Source organism: Artibeus jamaicensis, unplaced genomic scaffold (assembly GCF_021234435.1).
Source record: "Artibeus jamaicensis isolate MK-2021 breed Jamaican fruit bat unplaced genomic scaffold, CSHL_Jam_final scaffold_614, whole genome shotgun sequence".
NCBI classification, from domain to species: Eukaryota; Metazoa; Chordata; class Mammalia; order Chiroptera; family Phyllostomidae; genus Artibeus; species Artibeus jamaicensis.
In genome coordinates this window covers 4,774,742-4,793,813 of record NW_026522050.1, presented here as the reverse complement: position 1 = coordinate 4,793,813, position 19,072 = coordinate 4,774,742, and the positions used below count along the sequence as shown (strand labels likewise).

General features: G+C 38.6%; 1 protein-coding gene and 1 pseudogene across 1 annotated transcript; both read left to right on the top strand.

Moving 5' to 3' along the window:
* Window positions 1–827: 827 nt before the first annotated feature.
* On the top strand, window positions 828–17,455 carry MS4A14 (membrane spanning 4-domains A14). The gene is made up of 6 exons (XM_037137826.2): window positions 828–965; window positions 2,373–2,501; window positions 6,901–6,951; window positions 8,468–8,617; window positions 13,190–13,288; window positions 15,632–17,455. Exons 1-6 carry the CDS (start codon window positions 828–830, stop codon window positions 17,453–17,455), a joined length of 2,391 nt encoding a protein of 796 aa, XP_036993721.2.
* Window positions 4,309–6,217, top strand: LOC119043675 (nucleoporin NDC1-like; annotated as a pseudogene).
* Window positions 17,456–19,072: the final 1,617 nt, after the last annotated feature.

The following is a 19,072-nucleotide window of genomic DNA, read 5'->3' as shown; positions in this document are numbered from 1 at the left end:
ATAGTTAAAATCATAACAGATATAGGAATATAAAGTATTGACATAGAAAGTAAAATTTCAAAAAAGACTTTCTATTGTCTTAACTGTATAATTGAAACCAGGAAAACCTAGAGTAGAATTAGCTTTACTGGTCTTTCCAAAAGCTAAAATATGCTCTGTTAAAGTGGCAATGATGTTGGGCCTACATCTTCTTAATGACTGATTTTATACTACAGAGGGATATGGTTGAAAGATACAGGAAGCAATTCATTAACTACAAGTGGAACCTCCTTCTGAAAGAGGGTGGAAGCATGATTGAGCAGAATTGGCACAAATTTTGGAGACATAAAAGCAGAGTTTGACTCTTTCTCTTGTCCCTTAGTATGTGATCTTGGGTAAGTTAACCCTTCTGTACCTCAGTTTCAGCATCGTAGAATTGCTTTATAAAATTTAATGCATATTAAAACAAAACGCCTTCTACAGTGCCTAGAGCATAGTGCATATTCTACATTCTTTAGTTCCTTTATATCTCATGAATATAGATGCTAGACTTTGCTTTTATATATACTGCCCATTTATTTTGTGTTTACTGTCTGTTTCTAAACAAATTGACAAGAAAGTAAGTCCTCTGGATAACTGGATTCTTCACCAGGAAGATACGGGGCTGGATATGCTCTGGAATTCTAAGACTCTATGACTTAATGACTGTGATTCTGTGGTTCTAGTACTGAGGTGAGTAATCAGTATGGGCTCATTGCTAAGGACTCCACGTGGGACTGAAGGAAGACCATGATTGTGGCTACAAAGTCTGCTCACTCATTTTTTAGATAGAGTTTTGCCTTTGAATCATGGGGTCATCATTTGAGGTCAAAAGATCGACCCATGCCATCACTTTACAACCAAATGAAACCGTATTGACTGCGTTTCCCTATGGGCCTCATAGCTCTCTGCTGGATTTCCTCAAGGGAGAGCCCAGAGTCTTGGGGGTAAGTCCTCTCTCATCCATGGGTCTTCCTGGAAGGGAAAAAAGAAATGATTTCTCCATGTATGTCTCCAGAGATACTTTTCAGGGAGGGAGTAGACTCCCTTCCCCCTTCTTCACCCTTCAACTACAGTGTATCATTCTTGATTAATCAAAAATACTTCTAAGTCATTTGCTCATACAAATACTTGGATCATCTGTAGAAGAGCCAATATATAGCCAATACAGTTTCCCTAGATTTTGGATAAACAAGAGAAATAAAAATTCTGTTTAGAAAAATACACATTATGTCCCATGTCTTAGAAATGTTTCTGAGGGCTTATTTAACTCTGCAAAATAGAATATTTGACTACAGTTACTAACTCCCACACCTCAAGGAAATCCTACGGCTGTTTCCTGAGGAGTCAGTTCTGGTCTTTGAGTTACAGCAGAGGAGATGCAAGAAACTGGAGTAATTTTTCCAAATATTTTATTGAAGAGGTGACCTCAGAATATGGTGGCACCTCTGAGATTGTAACAAAAGCCATTAGAGTTTAAACTTCCCCTCTGTGCTGTTGCAGGCATTGGGAAGTCTTTAAGAACTACACTCAGTGCTCCATAGTGAGCTACAAAGTAGACACACACATAAAAACAATTGCAGTCATAAATGTACTTAGAAGGGAGCTGTATGCACAAGAGTAAGATACTTAGTACAAGAGTACTTAGTACAAGAGTAAAATCACTACTTGTGGCACCATGACACAGAGGTGTAGCCTAGGGACAGAGCCCAGAGTGCTGAAGGAACAGCTCTGCATTGAGAAGAGCCATGGGCCCACCACAGAGCTCCCTTCTGTGCCAGCTGAAAAGCTCACTAGGTTCCTCTCCACTTTATTCAGGCTGTTGCATGAAGATATGAGACATAATCTCACCCTCACTTCTCCACTCTGCATCAGTGAATTTTATAAACTTTTAGAGAACTGGGCTGAGCTACAATCCCAAAAGCAGACAGTGAATGTGGAAAATGTGTGTGTATTGGGGAGTGGGGAAAGTAACAGGATGCTGGGGCTACAGAAGAAAAAAGGTGTAAAGGTGAATAGCCTGTAGTCTCTGTCTTTAGGGTGTTTGCAATCTATAGGTAGAGTCAGACGTATACTCAAATTTGTCGTATACAAGAGAAATTGGTAACACCAGGGGTTATAGCAAGTAGTGATAAATGAGAGTAAAGCATTTGAACCTGAAGGACCCAGGCAAGTGTGATGAGGAGAAATAATGGGCCTTCTGAAAATCTGAGAATGGTTGGTCAATGGAAGAGAAGGCATTCAGTAAGAGGGAAGAGTGACAGATGCTTGAGGGAAGCCCAAGGGACCTGTGAGAACCAGGCCAGAGACACTGAGGCGCTTGTGACCTCATGTACCTATTTCTCTCTTCACAGGCTGTTCAGATCCTGCTTGCCTTGATCATTGTGAGCATTGGGACAATTTTTGCATTTAATTACTTCAGTTACTCCCAAAGATTTCCACTTGTTTTCTTCACAGGATATCCATTCTGGGGAGCGCTTATTGTGAGTACTGTTGGGAACTTTAGAGAAATTACTATAAAGACTGGCCTCAAGTCCTGGGATAATGAATCCTATGAATATGGTCCCCAAAAAGACCAGTCCCTTCCATGGGAAGATAAGTGACTCCATTTAGTCACCGCACTGCCATCATCAAAGTAATAACTACTTGTAGGTGTGCAGTGTTTAAAGGTTTCCAAAACTGTTTAGTGTATAACAAGACATTAGCTCCTTTCTATCAATCTGGGAGATTAAGTGGGTGAACACCCTGCTTTTCCCTTTGCAAATAAGGAAACTGAGTTTGAGAAGAGTTAATTTAAAAATATGGGGTTGGCCAAAAAGTCTGTAAGGTTTTTTTCCTGTAAAATAAAAGACATTTTTAAATTTTTCATCAATAACTTTATTGATTTGGATATTTTGAGTATATCAGCTATCTCCTGCATAGTAGAATGTTGATTGTTCTCAGTTAACAGCTCAACTTGATCGCTACTAACTTCAACTGCTCTACATAACTCTGGAGCATTGTCCAGTAAGAAATTTCCAGCATGAAACTTTGCAAACCACTTTTGACACATTCAATCAGTCACAACACCTTCTCCATACAAATCTCTTTTTGCATTTCAGTTGTGTTTTTACCTTTCTTGAAATAATAAAGCATTATATGCCAAAAATGTTGCATATATTCTTCTATCTTCAATATTAAAATGGCTAGACAAAATTTACCAATTTCAATTTTTTTTTAAAAAGTACGCTGATATGACAGTTGTCACAATACAATTTAACAGAACTGTTTTGAATAAAATTAAAGACAATTAAGTGCTACTAGAGCCATCTTGTGGAAAAAAACAAGATAACTTTTTGGTCAACCCAATACCTAGCTAGCACTCATAGAATCACAGACTCTCACAGCTTAAGGAGAATTTTAAGATGATCATTATGGTTCAATCCCCTTGTTATCCTGAAATAATTTTATGAGCGTCATTTATCTAGTTAATTATAGAGCTATAAATAAAATTCTTAGTAGAGTGCTATTTCCAGCCAATCTTCACAGCCTTGGTTCCTATTTTTGTACCACAATATTTAAGGGTAGACTCATTAGAACTCCCCCCACTAGAACACAGTCTCCAAGAGGGCAAGAATATTGTCTTGGTTGTTTCATTTTCAGGGTCTAGACTCATGCTGAATGCACAGTAGGCATGAATGAATGCATCATTCAATGGACAAATGGATGGAATGAAAAATAAATGAGACCACTATCTCCATTAAAATCTCTACTCTTTTGAAGAACATAAATATTCTATGCCTTTTTTATAATCTGCATTACAAAGACAATTAGTAGTGTTTTCTCTTCCAAATACAAATAATATAATATTGACTATGATTTTCAAACTACGCACTCTGCACTGTAGAAAAACCAAACAGACCAACTCTTCACTTGTCCTTTTCACAAAGAATTTTCCCAGTATGACTTTGTGTGATTTGCATGCATACATTTTAATGAGATTCTGGCATACAGCTTGTTAAAACTCCACTTTTCATTGAAAAGATATTTACTGAGCACAAAGTATATCTTCAGCAGTGTCCTAGGTGCTGAGAGTTCTGGTAAATAGACCCTCTTTGAGAGAACTGGGGGATTGCTCTTAGAATTTGTTGGGGTTTGCCATGTAATAAGGAGGCTAGAAATGAGGAAGTAAAAATAACATAACCTGTGCTAAGCACGCATAAGAATGGAATACCGGGTGAACCATGTAAGGATTAATGGAGAACATATCTGGCCTTGGGAGGTCAGGGAAGTGCTTGGCACATAGATGTCATGGCACATCTTTTGGCCTACTTGGGCTGGAGGATAGTTGCAAGTATTGTCTGGTCAGTGCTGCTTCTACCCATCTGTACCACAGTATTTACAATCTTCAGCAGCAGTGATTCATTTCATCCTATACAGTGGCTGTCTGATTCTTTCAATGATCTATAGAGTTGTGTAATTTTTTATTTCTTCCTGCTGTCAGTAGTAATAATAATAAGTATTTTCAGTGTAGACTTCTATGCATTGTGCCTTCCATTCTCTGCTCCAGACTGGCACTCATTCATCCTCAGGGATATCACTCATCCTCAGAAGCTCATGTACTTATTTATTCATGCTGCAATGGGAGTGATGGTGGCTTCATGTGCTGCAGAGATAACAAAGGGCTGATGCAGTTTTCTTGTGGTTTCCTGCCCTGGAAACCACTAAGAACAGTACTAAGTACTAAGAGCTTCGATGACCCAGCTGCACAAACCTGCTTAAATAAGTATCACCTTTTTTCCTACTGGCTGGAGCATTTTATGGGTTATAGCTACAGCCTCCTGTATTTTCTTAACAATGTGAACTATCCTCCATTTTCCATCATACAGCAATATAAGTTCTTGTGCTTTAGGAGATCTTTGCTCTTAGTAGGTAATCGCAGTTGTATTGGATCACTATTCTTGATTTAAAATATCTGTATTGCATATTACTGTCTTGGCCCTATTCCCAAAGCACTGCTATGGACCTTCAGATTGATGATCAAGTTCACAGACCTCTTGATACTGTGAGTGGTTGCTTGAATCTCTCTATCACGTCTGGTTATGTGAGTTCTCTTGATGGCTTGGTACATCTCATGGATACTCTTCAAGGTCTATGACACAAAGCCTCATCTGTTCCCTATTTAATGACAATTTTCAGAAGAGTCAAATTAAGGTCTCTTAAAAGTTTTAAATAGCAATCTGCCCCTTATCATGAAGTATTTGGCCTTGTAGGACCTGATGTTGCTTTCTCAATATTCTTCATGAAGACAGGAAGAAGTTTTTAATATTAGCCAACCAAGTGGACAGTTCCACAACTGAACAGCTATTTCCAGGGAGTGTTTGAATCTTCTAAATGATATGACTCAGAAGCTGGTTATCTATCAAAAAGCTGCTACTAAAAATGGAAGGGTGATGTCTTCATCATACCCAGTAGAAACTAAGAAATTGAATTCTCCAAAAGAAACCACTTTTCAGACCCCCAAATTTAGCCAGATTCCCTGGCCTTCTATACTCAGTGTTGCAAGACCTTTTGGGTTTCAGTTTGGTTCTAGTCTAATTGTATCAGACAGCTGGAATTTTTAATGTAAACACCTGCTATGGGTCACCTCAAAGTTCTCAGCTGATAAGAAGAAGGCCAAGTTTATGGACTTCTGCTTCTAATCAGCAAATGAATGAACTTTCTAATCTCCCATCTATTGTTGGTGCCAAGAGCAAGACAGTGAGACAGCCCAGTGTGATTATTCATGAATTCAGAAAAAACATGAACAGATTAAGAATTTCTTGTCACAATGGGTACTGATAATGTATTTTTTCTGTAAGCACCCACAAACCTCTATTCAGGCTGTTTTTTCATTGGAAGGTCTGTCTCAGTAGCAGCATCATTTAGAGAAGATGGATTTGGAATTGTCCAGATCACACGACCAGCAATTCTTAGTACTTTGTTGATTCTGCAAGAGGCAGTACAAGTACTTCAAGCTTCCTCATGCTTCCAGTACACCACCTCGGATTTCAGGAACCCTTGTGGATACGTCTGATAAAACATTAGGATTTGCATTTACAGCATCATGAAAAACTGCCATTTATCAAATAACTACCACATTTGGAGAACATTCAAATGCTGTGCAAACATTGGTGAACCTCAGAAAAGACTTCAATAGTTTTTGGAGTTCAAAGAATAGCTGAGTATATAAACCATGTTCATTTCACTGCTGGTACAACTACAGATGGGACAGTATATGCCCAACATTCTGGTATCTGAATAAAATAGTTAATTAATGCTTCCTTTGTCGTGGTGGTTGCTTAGAGAACTATACTTTAGAGGGAGAAATTATGGGAAAAAATTATCCACAAAATAACCAAAAATGGCCTTTTCTGTACCAGTTGCTCACTGTATATGCGGTATAACAAAATCTTTATTCAATTAAAAAAAGAAGAAGTGGCTGAGATCATTACCAGATTCCAGGCCGCATATCAGCCTTCAGAGAGTTCTGCCCTGAGAAAGTCTCCTTCCATCTGCTCAGAACAGACACAGCTCACTCTTCCCTTTCCCAGACTCAGAGTCCAGGATTATCTTTCTTTTTGGAGCCCAGCTGGGCCAAACATCTGAGTGGTATCTTTTGGACCTTGGAGAGGGGCTTGCCTCTCCCAGCTGACCTTGGCAAAGAGGCCTTGGTCAGTGCTGAGCACAGCCAGCACAGTATTTCCTACATCAGTTCTACCCTCCTCCTCTGATGCTTAGGTAGAGAGACTGGTTTGGGAGAACCACAGACCAATAGATCACAACATAACCTCCTAAGTTAATTATATTGTAAAGTGGTCAAATCCATCACTTGTTAACTTTTGTCTCTTTTCTTCTTAAAAGTTTATTATTACAGGATATGTCACAGGATTCAACAGGAAGGAAAAATGTCTGGTAAGTCACTTTCGTGGCTCCTATGTAATTTGAAATCTTCTACTTGCTTTATCTCATCTTTGTGTACAAAGCCTTCAGTAATCCAAGATCTCCTATGAAAATCTTTACATGCCAAGTTTGTGGTTCAAGTCACTGCTGTTGGTCAGTGTCATCATTAGCCCTACACCCTCCCACTGGTTCTCATCACCCTGGTCAACTAAACTGAAAAAGTTGCTTATTGGAAGCCCTCCTACACTCCTCTAATTTTCAAATTCCAGCAATTTTCAAACAATGTGCTGAAAGAATTTTTAAAACATCCGAGACTTGACTATTTAGTCAGAGGCACTGACCTCTTTTCCCTTAGATTGTCAAATAAAAATGACACAGTCAATACAATAGCCATTGGTGTAAATGAACCAAAATTATACCCAGTATTTTTGTCAGCTCAGTAAAAAAATATATATTTTTTGAGAATGTGAGTAGTTTATGTGTGCTATGGGATGAAAAAAGTTGAAAACCATTGCTCTAATTCAGTGGTTCTTAATTGGGAGCGATTTTGCAGCCCCTCCCCCACCCCCCTGAGAATATTTGGCAATGTCTGAGGACAGTTTTGGTTGTACCTACAAAATTGAGATGTGCGATTTTTCTTTCCTCTTTAAAATGAAGATATTATCCTCCCTTCAAAGGGATTCAGACATATAAGCAAATAATAATAATAATAATAATAATAATATAAAATGGAATGAGTAGAGGCATTTGGATGGGGCCATGTGAACTTTCAAGTTGGTGGAACACTGGAAAGGAAAGGAAAGGAAAGAAGGAAGGAAGGATGGAAGGACCTTTAAGCCTCAGTCCCAATTTGTTACCACGTGTGAATTATGTTAATGATGATGTGGTGGGTTACTGTGCAAATCCCCCTTGAGTAATGGATCTAAGCCACGTGAGGGCAGGACCTCATCTACCCTGCTTGCTTCTATGTCCCAGGGACCTAATGCAGAGTCCGACACATAGCTGGTGTGCACTAAATATTTATTAAAATAGGTGACTAAATGGGTACTGCCCTAAAATTAGGTGACATCACTCTCATTTTTAAAGGTAGAAATCAAGACTCCAAGAGATTAGCTATCTTGCATGACATTCTATTAATAGTTCACTAGACTCAAAATCAGGTTTGATTACAAGGCCAAGATAATTTCTAACACACTATTTTGCTTATCAGTTGTGAAGGGTGGTGCATAGGATAAAGTAAACATTTTCTTTAAAAAAATTAATCTTTGTTGTATTTTCATTACCATTTTAGTCCTCTTATTCTAAGCAAAATAAGCCAGTCAGAGAAAGACAAATACCATATGATTTCAGTCATATGTGGAATCTAATGAGCAAACTGAACTAACAAGGAAAATGGGGACAGACTCAGAGATGGAGAACATTTTCTTAAGCATTAACCACAGAGCACCCTCCTCTACTCCTTCTCTTTCTTGGCTTCCTGGCTCATCCTAAAACTGTTTGCCTTTATTATTTTTAACAACTTTCCCAGGGGCAAGATGTCATGGCCATGAATGTGATCAGTTCCTTGGTTGCAGTGGCTGGGATTGCTCTCACCATTATCAGCTTTCAACATCAGCACCAGTACTGCGACTCGCCTTCCATCGAAGGAATATGTGTTATAGGTAGAATCCTTTTCACTGTAAGTGGTCTTGTTCTGTACAATGAAATCTCTGTAATCTTATCTGAGATATTCATGATGCACCGATTCGATAACTGATGCTGTGTCCACATTTGAACTGACTGTTGAGAAGCACGTTGTGGTTCGAGTCTGGATTTGAAATCCTGGTTTTGTCACGTGTAAGCTTGTGGCCTTGCCTAACATTTTGTCTTCTCTGAGCCCCAGTTTTCCTCATGAAAAATGAAGATAATAAGAGTATCTACCTCATTGGAAGGATTACTTAAATTAGAATACTACCTGGTACAGTGTAAATGGTCAACAGATTTTAACTATTACCTTTAGGGTTGACATGGATTGAATTAAACTTTACCTTTTCAGCATTAATGAGGAACAGAATGATTTTAAAAGTTTACCTAAAACTAAAAGCAAATACAGTGGGAGAAGGCATTTAAGTCGCTTAATAAAATATATTAATAATTTTAGAAGATAAATGATTGTATATAAATGTGCCCATTTTACTTATTAAAGCAGATGAGATGTGTCTTTACCAGAAAATGTAATTGTAGGTATAATTTCATATGTTTATCTACAAAGTATTCAATGAGATTATTTTTACACATGTCAATAAATCAAAAAAGCCATTCCCTCTACTTCCCCAAGTGAATGCTGGGGTTTCATTCTCTGTCTACCAGCCACATCTTCACAGCTTTTGTTCTAGATTGTTAATGAGATCTGACCCATTTGGATGGAAGTGAAGGGGAATCATGGGAAATTGTCTTCCCCAATGAAGAGGAAAAGAAAAAAGAGCTATTAGTTACTCAATAGATCTTATTTGATCCTCATAATCACTCATTAAAGTGAGTGATTGTGTTTCCATATGTTCTGAGGTAAATTCCAGACTTAAACTCATAAAAGGTTACTAAAGAAAGCTAGAGATCAATCAATATAAGAGATGAAATCCTGTCCTAATTAGGCCAATCCTGTCCTAATTATAATCCTTACCTTTTTCATAGTGGGAAGAGGGCCACCACTGTACATTATTTTAGTATGTACAAGGAAGAAATTGTGTACTGAAAGTGTTAAACTTCCAATATAAATGAAACTTTGGTGCCTACTTCCTGCCCCACATGGTTGGATATTGCAAGATTAGTTTCTACATACAGTATTAAAGATGATTTTTTGGGACTATAAGATGCACCTAGGTTTTAGAGGAGGAAAATAGGAAAAAAATTTTTGAAGCAAAAAATGTGGTAAAATATTTCATAACATAAATGACATAATATTTCACCAGTGTAAATGTAAACAGAACTCAACAGCAGCATTAACAACCATTATTCCTCCCAAATTTGGACAGGGGGAAAGGGCAAAGTGCATCTTATATTCCAAAAATATGGTATATCTAATTTGTTTCAGACTTCATTTCTATAACTCCACAATTCCTTGCTGTAATGCATACATCATAAATCATAAATGCCAGAGCAATGGGCTTTAGGCATTTCTTGGACTGGCTTTTGTTCCAAAGACCATCCATTTTCTACACTTCAGTCTATACTTCAACAGGTAAATCTGAGGACATTAGTCAATGGCTTCCTGTTAAACAGAATTAAGACCCCAATCTGAAAAGGCTTGTAAGACCCTGTAGAAACTTCCTGCCTATCTTCCTGACATCATTCCAGACCTTTATCTTCCTCACTCCATTCTTCTGCCACTTTCTGAAATTCCTTAAGGTATCAATACTCACTGTCCCAGGGCCATAATACCAGTTTTTCTTTGCTTCAAATGTTCCCCAGACCTGTTCCTACCATTTTCCACCTACTCACTGAACCCCGCCTCTTTCTTTACTTTCAATTGAAACATCACTTTTTTTTACTTTTTAAAAATTTTATTGATTATGCCATTACAGTTGTTCTATTCCCCCCTTCATTCCCCTCCACCCTGCACCGCCCGCCCCCACCATTCCCCCCCTTTAGTTTATGACCACATGTCTCAAGTTCTTTAGATTCTATATTTCCCATACTATTCTTGCCCCCCTATCTATTTTCTACCTGCCGTCTATGCTACTTATTTTCTGTACCTTCTCCCCCCTTCTCCTCCTCCCACCTCCCTGTTGCTAACCCTCCATGAGATCTTCATTTCTATGGTTCCGCTCCTGATCTAGCTGTCCTTTTAGTTTGCTTTTGTTTTAGGTGTGGTTGTTAATAACTGTGAGTTTGCTGTCCTTTCACTGTTCATATTTTTAATCTTCTTTTTCTTAGATAATTCCCTTTAACATTTCATATAATAAGGGCTTGGTGATGATGAACTCCTTGAATTTGATCTTATCTGAGAAGCACCTTATCTGTCCTTCCATTCTAAATGAAAGTTTTGCTGGATAGAGCAATCTTGGTTGTAGGTCTTTGGATTTCATGACTTGGAATACCTCTTTCCAGCCACTTCTTGCCTGTAAGGTCTCTTTTGAGAAATCCGCTGACAGTCTGATGGGAACTCCTTTGTAGGTGACTGTCCCCTTATCTCTTGCTTCTTCTAGAATTCTCTCCTTCATTTTAATCTTGGCTAATATAATGATGATGTGCCTTGGTGTTTTCCTCCTTGGGTCCAACTTCTTTGGGACTCTCTGAGCTTCCTGGATTTCCTGGAAGTCTATTGTCTTTGCCAGATTGGGGAAATTCTCCTTTATTATTTGTTCAAATATGTTTTCCACTGGTGGCTGTTCATTTCCCCCTTCTGGTACCCCTATAATTCGGATGTTGGAGCATTTAAAGATGTCCTGGAGGTTCCTAAGACTCTCCTCATTTTTTTGAAATCTTGTTTCTTCATATTTTTCTGTTTGGCCATTTTTTTCTTCCTTCTGGTTCACTCCCTTGATTTGAGTCCCAGTTTCCTTTTCATCACTATTGGTTTCCTGTGCAATTCCCTTCATTTCAATTAGTTTCACCTTCATGTGTTCCTCTAATTTGTGACTAAAATCAACCAGTTCTGTGAGCATCCTGATCACCAGTGCTTTGAACTGCACATCTGATAGTTTTTCTATTTCTTCGTCACTTAGTTATGGGCTCTGGGGCTTTGAGATCTTCTTTAGTCATTTTTGGTCTGTTCTGCATGGTTAAGTAGGAGGAGCTGAGCCTTAGGTGTTCACCAGGGCGGGGCCGCCCATGTAGCTGGGATGTGATGCTGTATGTGGGGGCGGGGTCAAAGCAGGGAAATGGTGGCCCCCTCTGCTGCCTCTTGCTGCTGAGGCCTGCTGGCTCCCGTCTCACTGCCCACTCCCTTGCTGGTCTATCTGTGCACGAATGCGTGACCACAGTCAACCCGACCACCCTGCACCCTCTCTGGGCCGGCTGGTCGCTCACTGGGTCACGCACTGGGTTGCTCACTGGGCCCGCCCGTTGCAACCCCATGCCTGGGATCCAAACACCTGAGTCCATCTGAGGGAGTTTTCTTGTGCAACCCCACTCCACCAGCTGCTGGCTTCACCCCTCTCACTGGTCAGGCTGAAGAATTCGTTGTTATCAGACTTCCGAAAAGTTCAATTTTCTGTGTTCCGGCTGTGTTTTCTGTCGCTAATATTTTGTTGTCTCTAAACTTGGTTGTGTGAGAAAGCACATAGGTGTCTCCACCTATGCTTCCATCTTGGCGGAAGTCCTGATTCCAATCAGAAACATCACTTTTTTAAGGATATCCTTCTCGATTGCAGCTCTACCTTCCCCAGTGCAGACCTGATCAGATCTCTTATGAAAGCCATGCATAGCTCCCAGCACTTTTTCACAGCACCTACCATAATTTAGTTAAGTAAGTAATCACCTATTTATTGCTGTTTGCCTTCTTTACTATGATAGAAGTTCCACAAAGACCAAAACCAGGTATCTCTTGTACAACAGCTAAAACCAGTAAATTTACAGTAGGTACTTCATACCTAATACTTCACCAACAAACAGGGTATATCTAAGCTTTTGAATGTGTTGCAGAAAAATCAAGATTCAGTTGGACTCAGTCACTTCCTCAAGGTTAAGTGTAACCTTGAACCCAATTGTACCACCTCTTTCTATCTTATAGTCTATGCTTTTTGGACACCATGCTATTCCATGCTGCTTCTTGATTTATGCATTACCTTAAAGCAGAGTGTGCAAAATGGAAATCTGTGGGCTATATTCAGCCTGAACATATGTTCTAGTTAATTTACATAAGTAAATAAATAACTGGAAAATTTCACATTAAAAATATGTATATCAGGCTTTCTTAAGTGGAAAAAAAAGACCAGGCATCATGGGGCCCCTATTCCCACATGGTAACTATTGCCTGAAACTGAATAATGGATGAATTCTAGAAATACCTTTATTCTCCACCATTTCTCCTCTTACCTGTTTAAGTCATGTAAGATGGTTGCCTGGCCTCTACAGGCATTGGAATTTGTTTCCTCTGCTTATTGGGAAGACATGAGATGAAAATTGTTCAACCGCTGATGGCTACAGAAGCATCTACAATATGGGTTTTACTTTATTTGGCCATATAGTGTAAAGTGGTCCTTTGCTTAGATCTGTAAAATGAAACAGTTTTCATCCTAATTGCCATTTATTTATATTCATTTTTTTGCAGGGCATTTTGTCAGTCTTACTAATCATCAGCTTGGTAGAGCTCAGCATCTCTGTGACTATAGCCTCCTTTAGAAGCAAGTGCTGGACAAGGTCAAATGAGGTGCGTTCAATTGTTGTTATAAGAACGGATTCCCAGTGGGGCACTCCAAGGTGATGTCTGGCCTATCAGTGCACAGAGCAATATTCTCAGATGCTGAACTAAAACTTTTAAGTTTAGGATGGTGAAGAAGGTACAAGCTTAAAATTGAAGGCCTACTCTAACCTTTGAGACAACTATACAACTTTTTCTTTGCTCTACTTACTATCTCTATTCAGATAGCTCCTTATCTCCCTGCAAAATGTATGAAAGACTGGACTTAATGGGAACTCATATTACTGTTGCATGAGGAGCTTATATTTTGGTCATATGGGTGTGTGAGGCAATTCCCTCACCAGAGAGAAAGCAGAGAAGAATATTTACCAGTGATACTAATATGACAAAATAATCATTAGAAATTATATTTACTTAATGCTATGTCAGTCATTATTATGATCACTTAGCACCAACTTACTCAATCTTAAGAAAATTATTAAAGCACCTTTATTTTACATATAAAAGAACTAAAGCTCAAAGAGTAACCTCTCCAATGTCTTACAACAACCAGGAATCTGACTCAAATAATGTGGTTCCATTGTGCTCTCTATATATCGATGACAATTCTTGGCCCTGTGTTAGTGGTTTCCTGCCTTTTTTACATCAACTTTATAGAATTATAATTTTAAATAATTAAAATATATTGATTTTAAGTGTACTATTCAAGGAATTATGATGGTAGTTAAACTACCATCAAATAAAAATGTGAATTCCTGACACCCCAGATGGTTCCCTGGAATATGTCTTATGGTCAAATTATCTTTATTACTTCTTTCAGTTGTTACTTTCTCAAACTTCATATACATGGGATTTTATGTAAGTACTCTCTGTATTTGGCTTCTTTTGTTTAGCAACATATTATGAGATTCATCCATACTATTGCATGTATCAATAGTTTGTTCCTTTTATGTAAAGAAACACCACAATTTGTTTATCCATTTACTTTTTAATGGGCATTTGTGTTCCCTTCCTTGTGTGGGCAGATGTTTTCATGTCTCTTGGTGTGTTGTGTCTAGGATTTGATTGCTAGGTAATATGGCAAGTGGATGTTTAACTTTATAAGAAAATGTTATTTTCTTGGACAACTGAATCTTTGTATTATTCTGGAGACACATATACAACATGGGTATACATCCATGGAAAAATGTTACACAGTTCTTCAAAGTGACTGTACCATTTTGCATTCTTTTTTTGAAATATTTTTATTGATTATGCTATTACAGTTTTCCCAATTTTTTCCCCTTTATCCCCACTCCACTCCACCCCACCCCAACCCTCCAGCATTCCCTCCACCCTTAGTTCATGTCCATGGGTTGTACATATAAGTTCTTTGACTCCTCTGTTTCCCATACCATTTTTATTTCTCCCCATCTATTTTATGTCTACTAATTATGCTTCTTCTTCCCTGTACCTTTTCCTCCTATTCCTCCCTTCCCCCTCCCCACTAAACTCCCTCTGTGTGATGTCCATTTCTCTGGTTCTGTTTCTATTCTAGTTGTTTGCTTAGTTTTTGTTTCCATTGTTTTTATTTTCTTTTAGGTTCATTTGTTGATATTTGTGAGGTTGTTGTCATTTTACTGTTCATATTTTTGATCATCTTCTTTTTCTTAGATAAGTCCCTTTAACATTTCATATAATAAGGGCTTGGTGATAATTAATTTCTTTAACTTGACCTTATCTGGAAAGCACTTTACCTACCCTTCCATTCTAAATAAAAAACTTCGTTGGCTAGAGTAATCTTGGATGTAGTTCCTTGCTTTTCATGACTTCAAATACTTCTTTCCAGCCCCTTCTTGCCTGTAAAGTTTCTTTTGAGGCAAGCATTTAGCATTTAGCATAAAGCATTTATTAGCTATTTACACAATAACTTTTGCTAAACTATATTGTTATCTAGTTTTGTAATGAGCACCTTATGGGCAAAACCCACATCTAATTATTTTTGATCTCCAGCATTTAGCTCATTTAGTAGGTAATTGATAAATAAATAAAGCTGAATATATGAATACTGACTGGATAATTTAAAGTGTCCTAGAAGTTTTATAATGTTAAGTATAGAAAGACTTTCAGACTATCTTAATCAAATTCCCCTATTCAATATTTGAGATAATAGAGGGTGATGACTTGTCCAAAATAAAACTGGTGAGTTGATGGTAAGGGCAGTACTGATACTTGTTTTCTTATTCCTCATGTAGTTGTTATTTTCTATCTACCGTCTTAAGGCAGAGATAAAAAGAATTTGGGAATACAAGAAGAAAAGAACATAAAAAATGACTGTTATACTAATTTTTCTCCTACTCCTTGGTTTTATAGATTGTGTTTCTCTTGCCTTTGGATGTTACTCACGAGAGTGAATTATCTATCCCTGATGAAAATGCTATAATACAAATGGACCTTCAAGAAGAGCCAAACAGAGGTGACTCACCAACAAACATACAACCTGTTTTCTTTGGAGGCTATACTTTCTTCAAGTTAAGAGTCTCAAGAAATCCTTTAACCTTCCATCATTCAGAGAGAAAAGGCAGTAACAATTACTACAAATCTTCTTCATCTGGGTCAGATGAACAACAGAAAAATATCCCTTCCCCTTTTAGCTATTATGAGGAAGAAACTGAGCAGAAACCTTTGCCTCCCAAGTCAGAGAAAAGGCCCTCAGAAGATGACGCACACAGTGATCGAATAAATGATGAAGATCTACAATTTGCTGTTGAATATCCCTCTGAAAGGCAAACCCAAATGCTGCAGGCTGAAGCCTTGCCACTCCAAGTTTTTCCATCCCATTCTGTAAAAAGTCTTGAAGCATTACCACCCAATCACTTGCCATCTCAAGCTCTGTCAGCACAAACCCTGTTATATGAAGCCCCCACACACCATGTCACACAGTCTCATGACCTGATACCCAAAGACATGCCAGCACAAGACATGCCTTCCCAAGATATGCTTTCCCAAGTACAGGATCTGCCAATAAAAGCCATGCAACTTGAAACCCAAACATTTCATGCTGTGCAGGATCTTAGTGTACAACAGCTAGAACAGAAATTCTTGGGCCTTCATCTACAAAACATCCAACATCTAGACCAGCAATTTACACATACGTCATATCAGGACATTCAATCAGAAGTAAATTTGCTGACCCAAGAATGGAAATATGAGAAACACCAAAGCAGGAAATCCATCAGGAAGCATTCCTTTGACCAGCATAGTAAAGGCTGGCAATCTCCAACAAATAAATTCCTAGACTTGCCAATCCAAGCCCCACAACCCCCAAGGAAGAAATCCCTAGACCAACATATCAAAGGCTGGCTATCCCCAAAGAGGCACTCTATAGATAAACAAGTCCAAGGTAAACAATTCTCAGATCAGCAAGCTGAAGACCAGTTATCCCAAGGAAAGCAATCTCTAAAACAACAATCCCAAAATGAACAAGGTGAAGACCAGCAGGACAGAGAGGAGAAATCCCTCGGGAAACAAAGCCAACATAAAGAAGCTAAAGACCTGCAGGCCCAAGAGGAGAAATCCCTAGAACAGCTAGACCAACATCAACAATCCCAAATCCTGAAGTACCAAGACTGGCAATCTTTAGGCCAACAATCCCAAGAGTGGAGTATGCAAGAATGGAGAAACAGAGAGTGTAAAGCACAAGAATGCCAATTTGAAATGAAGCATTCCCTAAATTGGGAGTCCCAAGCCTGGCAAACCCAAGATCTATTAGAGAAAGAATTCCTAAAGCAGAAAGTTCTATACAAAGAAACCCACACTCTGCATGCTGTACCTCAACAGCAATCACAAGATGACATAGTTCCAGACAGTCAGTATCAAGGTAAGAACCAACAAGATCTTCAGTCCACTGGTATCCCAAAAGAAGATATGCAACTAGTCCCTATACAAACAAAAGACCTCAAACTAGTGGACATGAAAAGTCTATGCCAAAAGTCAAGTGAGATACAATCAGAAGACACAAAGCCAGATTTTCATCATGCCTCCTGCCAAAGCTCAGTACAAGATGCGTCTTCCACCTATTCATCCAATGTAGGTTCAGAACAAGATATGCAAGATGTGCAACAAAACGCTTCAATTAGCTCAACTTTAATCTCATGTTATGCAAGGGATCAACAGCAATCTGAAGACTCTGACTAACTTGCAGGATCTACCCAAATACCACACTGCTCCCAATTATGGAACCAAATTAGGGAAAAACAATATAGTCACCTCCAACCTATACTCTCAGGTACTGTTGCCACCTTATTCTCTCACCAGAAAATGAAGGGCAACCATAAAACTCAAAGGATTTGTCCTTAAGTAAAATAAAATGACAACAAATATTAATACCGTTTCAGAACTTTGTGAGGGTAAAGGAGTAATTCACACTTAAACTCTTTGTCATCATGTTAGTGTCTCAATTTATGATCAGCAATTATTTTTACGACCTAATACTTATCAGATGTGCTTTTCTATGGTGCTGACGTTTCTTGCCTCATTCCATGTGTATTACATGGGCTTAGTACATCAACAAGGAAGAAGCCTATGTTGGCTCTTTAAAGTCTCAAGAACCAAAAGAGTCAACAAAGGATAAAAATAAATTCCTCCATTCCTCCATTTTTCTGTTTCCAATCACCCAATTTAATCCCCCACCCCCAAATCTGTGTTGAGAGTATATACTCTATGTTTGTTTAGTTATTAATGGGGTCATGTGGCAATGAGGACAGAATGTGGCATAGGGAGAGAAAAAGAAGTAGGACCCAGAGGAGGTTAGAGAATGCATATGTCATCAAAGAAAGTATGAAAGACTCATCTATTGAGTGATGCTCTGGCTCCCTTCCACCTGCCTGCACTCACTGTTTTGAATTTCTCAACATTCACGACATATAATTTCATCCTCAGTGGTCAGAGGAAATTGTGTGAACAAAAGCCATCTTGTATGCATCTGTACTGATCCCTTTGATACAGTTGGGGTTGTTAACCATCTTCTTTCTGCAGTCTCCATCACCCCTGTTGTCTTCTGTGTTTTCATATTGTTTCAAAAAGTCTCAAATAAGTATTTTCAGAGGACCTCTCACTGACTTCTTTCTTCTTTGAAATCAGGCACATGCCTTGTTTTCTTTTCAATTTTTTTTCACTGTTGTTAAAGTACAATTGTCTCCATTTCCACCTGCCCCCATTCCTCCCATCCCAGCCATCCCCACTTCCCTTCCCTGATCCCACCCCTCCTTAGTTTTGCCCATGTGTCCTTTTAGTTGTTTCTGAAAACCCTTCCCTCTTTCCCCCCATTATCTCCTCCTACCTTCCCTCTGGTTACATTGAGTTTGTTCTTAATTTCAACGTCTCTGGTTCTATTTTGCTCACTTGTTTGTTTTGTTGATTAGGTTCCACTTATAGGTGAGATCCTGTGGTATTTGTCTTGTAGGTGTCTTACATTCTTGGGAATAGGCCCAAACTGTGTCATATCTGCCTTCAAGAGAATTTTGTACAAAGGCTTTCTTCCAGCAGGCATTCAATCATTTTTAAAAGCATGAATGAGAGCCTGAACACCTAGAGATGAGTGAAGTTATGTGTAGTAGAATAATGAGGCATAGAGCTAGAGAGACTGATCATATGTTCCCTGTCTTTGCCTCTGTAGTAAGGATTAGCCTCAGGAGCTACCCAAGGTTGTTTGACCTTGGTACAGGCCCTACGTGAGTTTGCCTCCAGTTCCTAAATGATTATTATTTCATATTCCATTTATTCTGAATACTACTAATCATTTCCCCTTTTGCT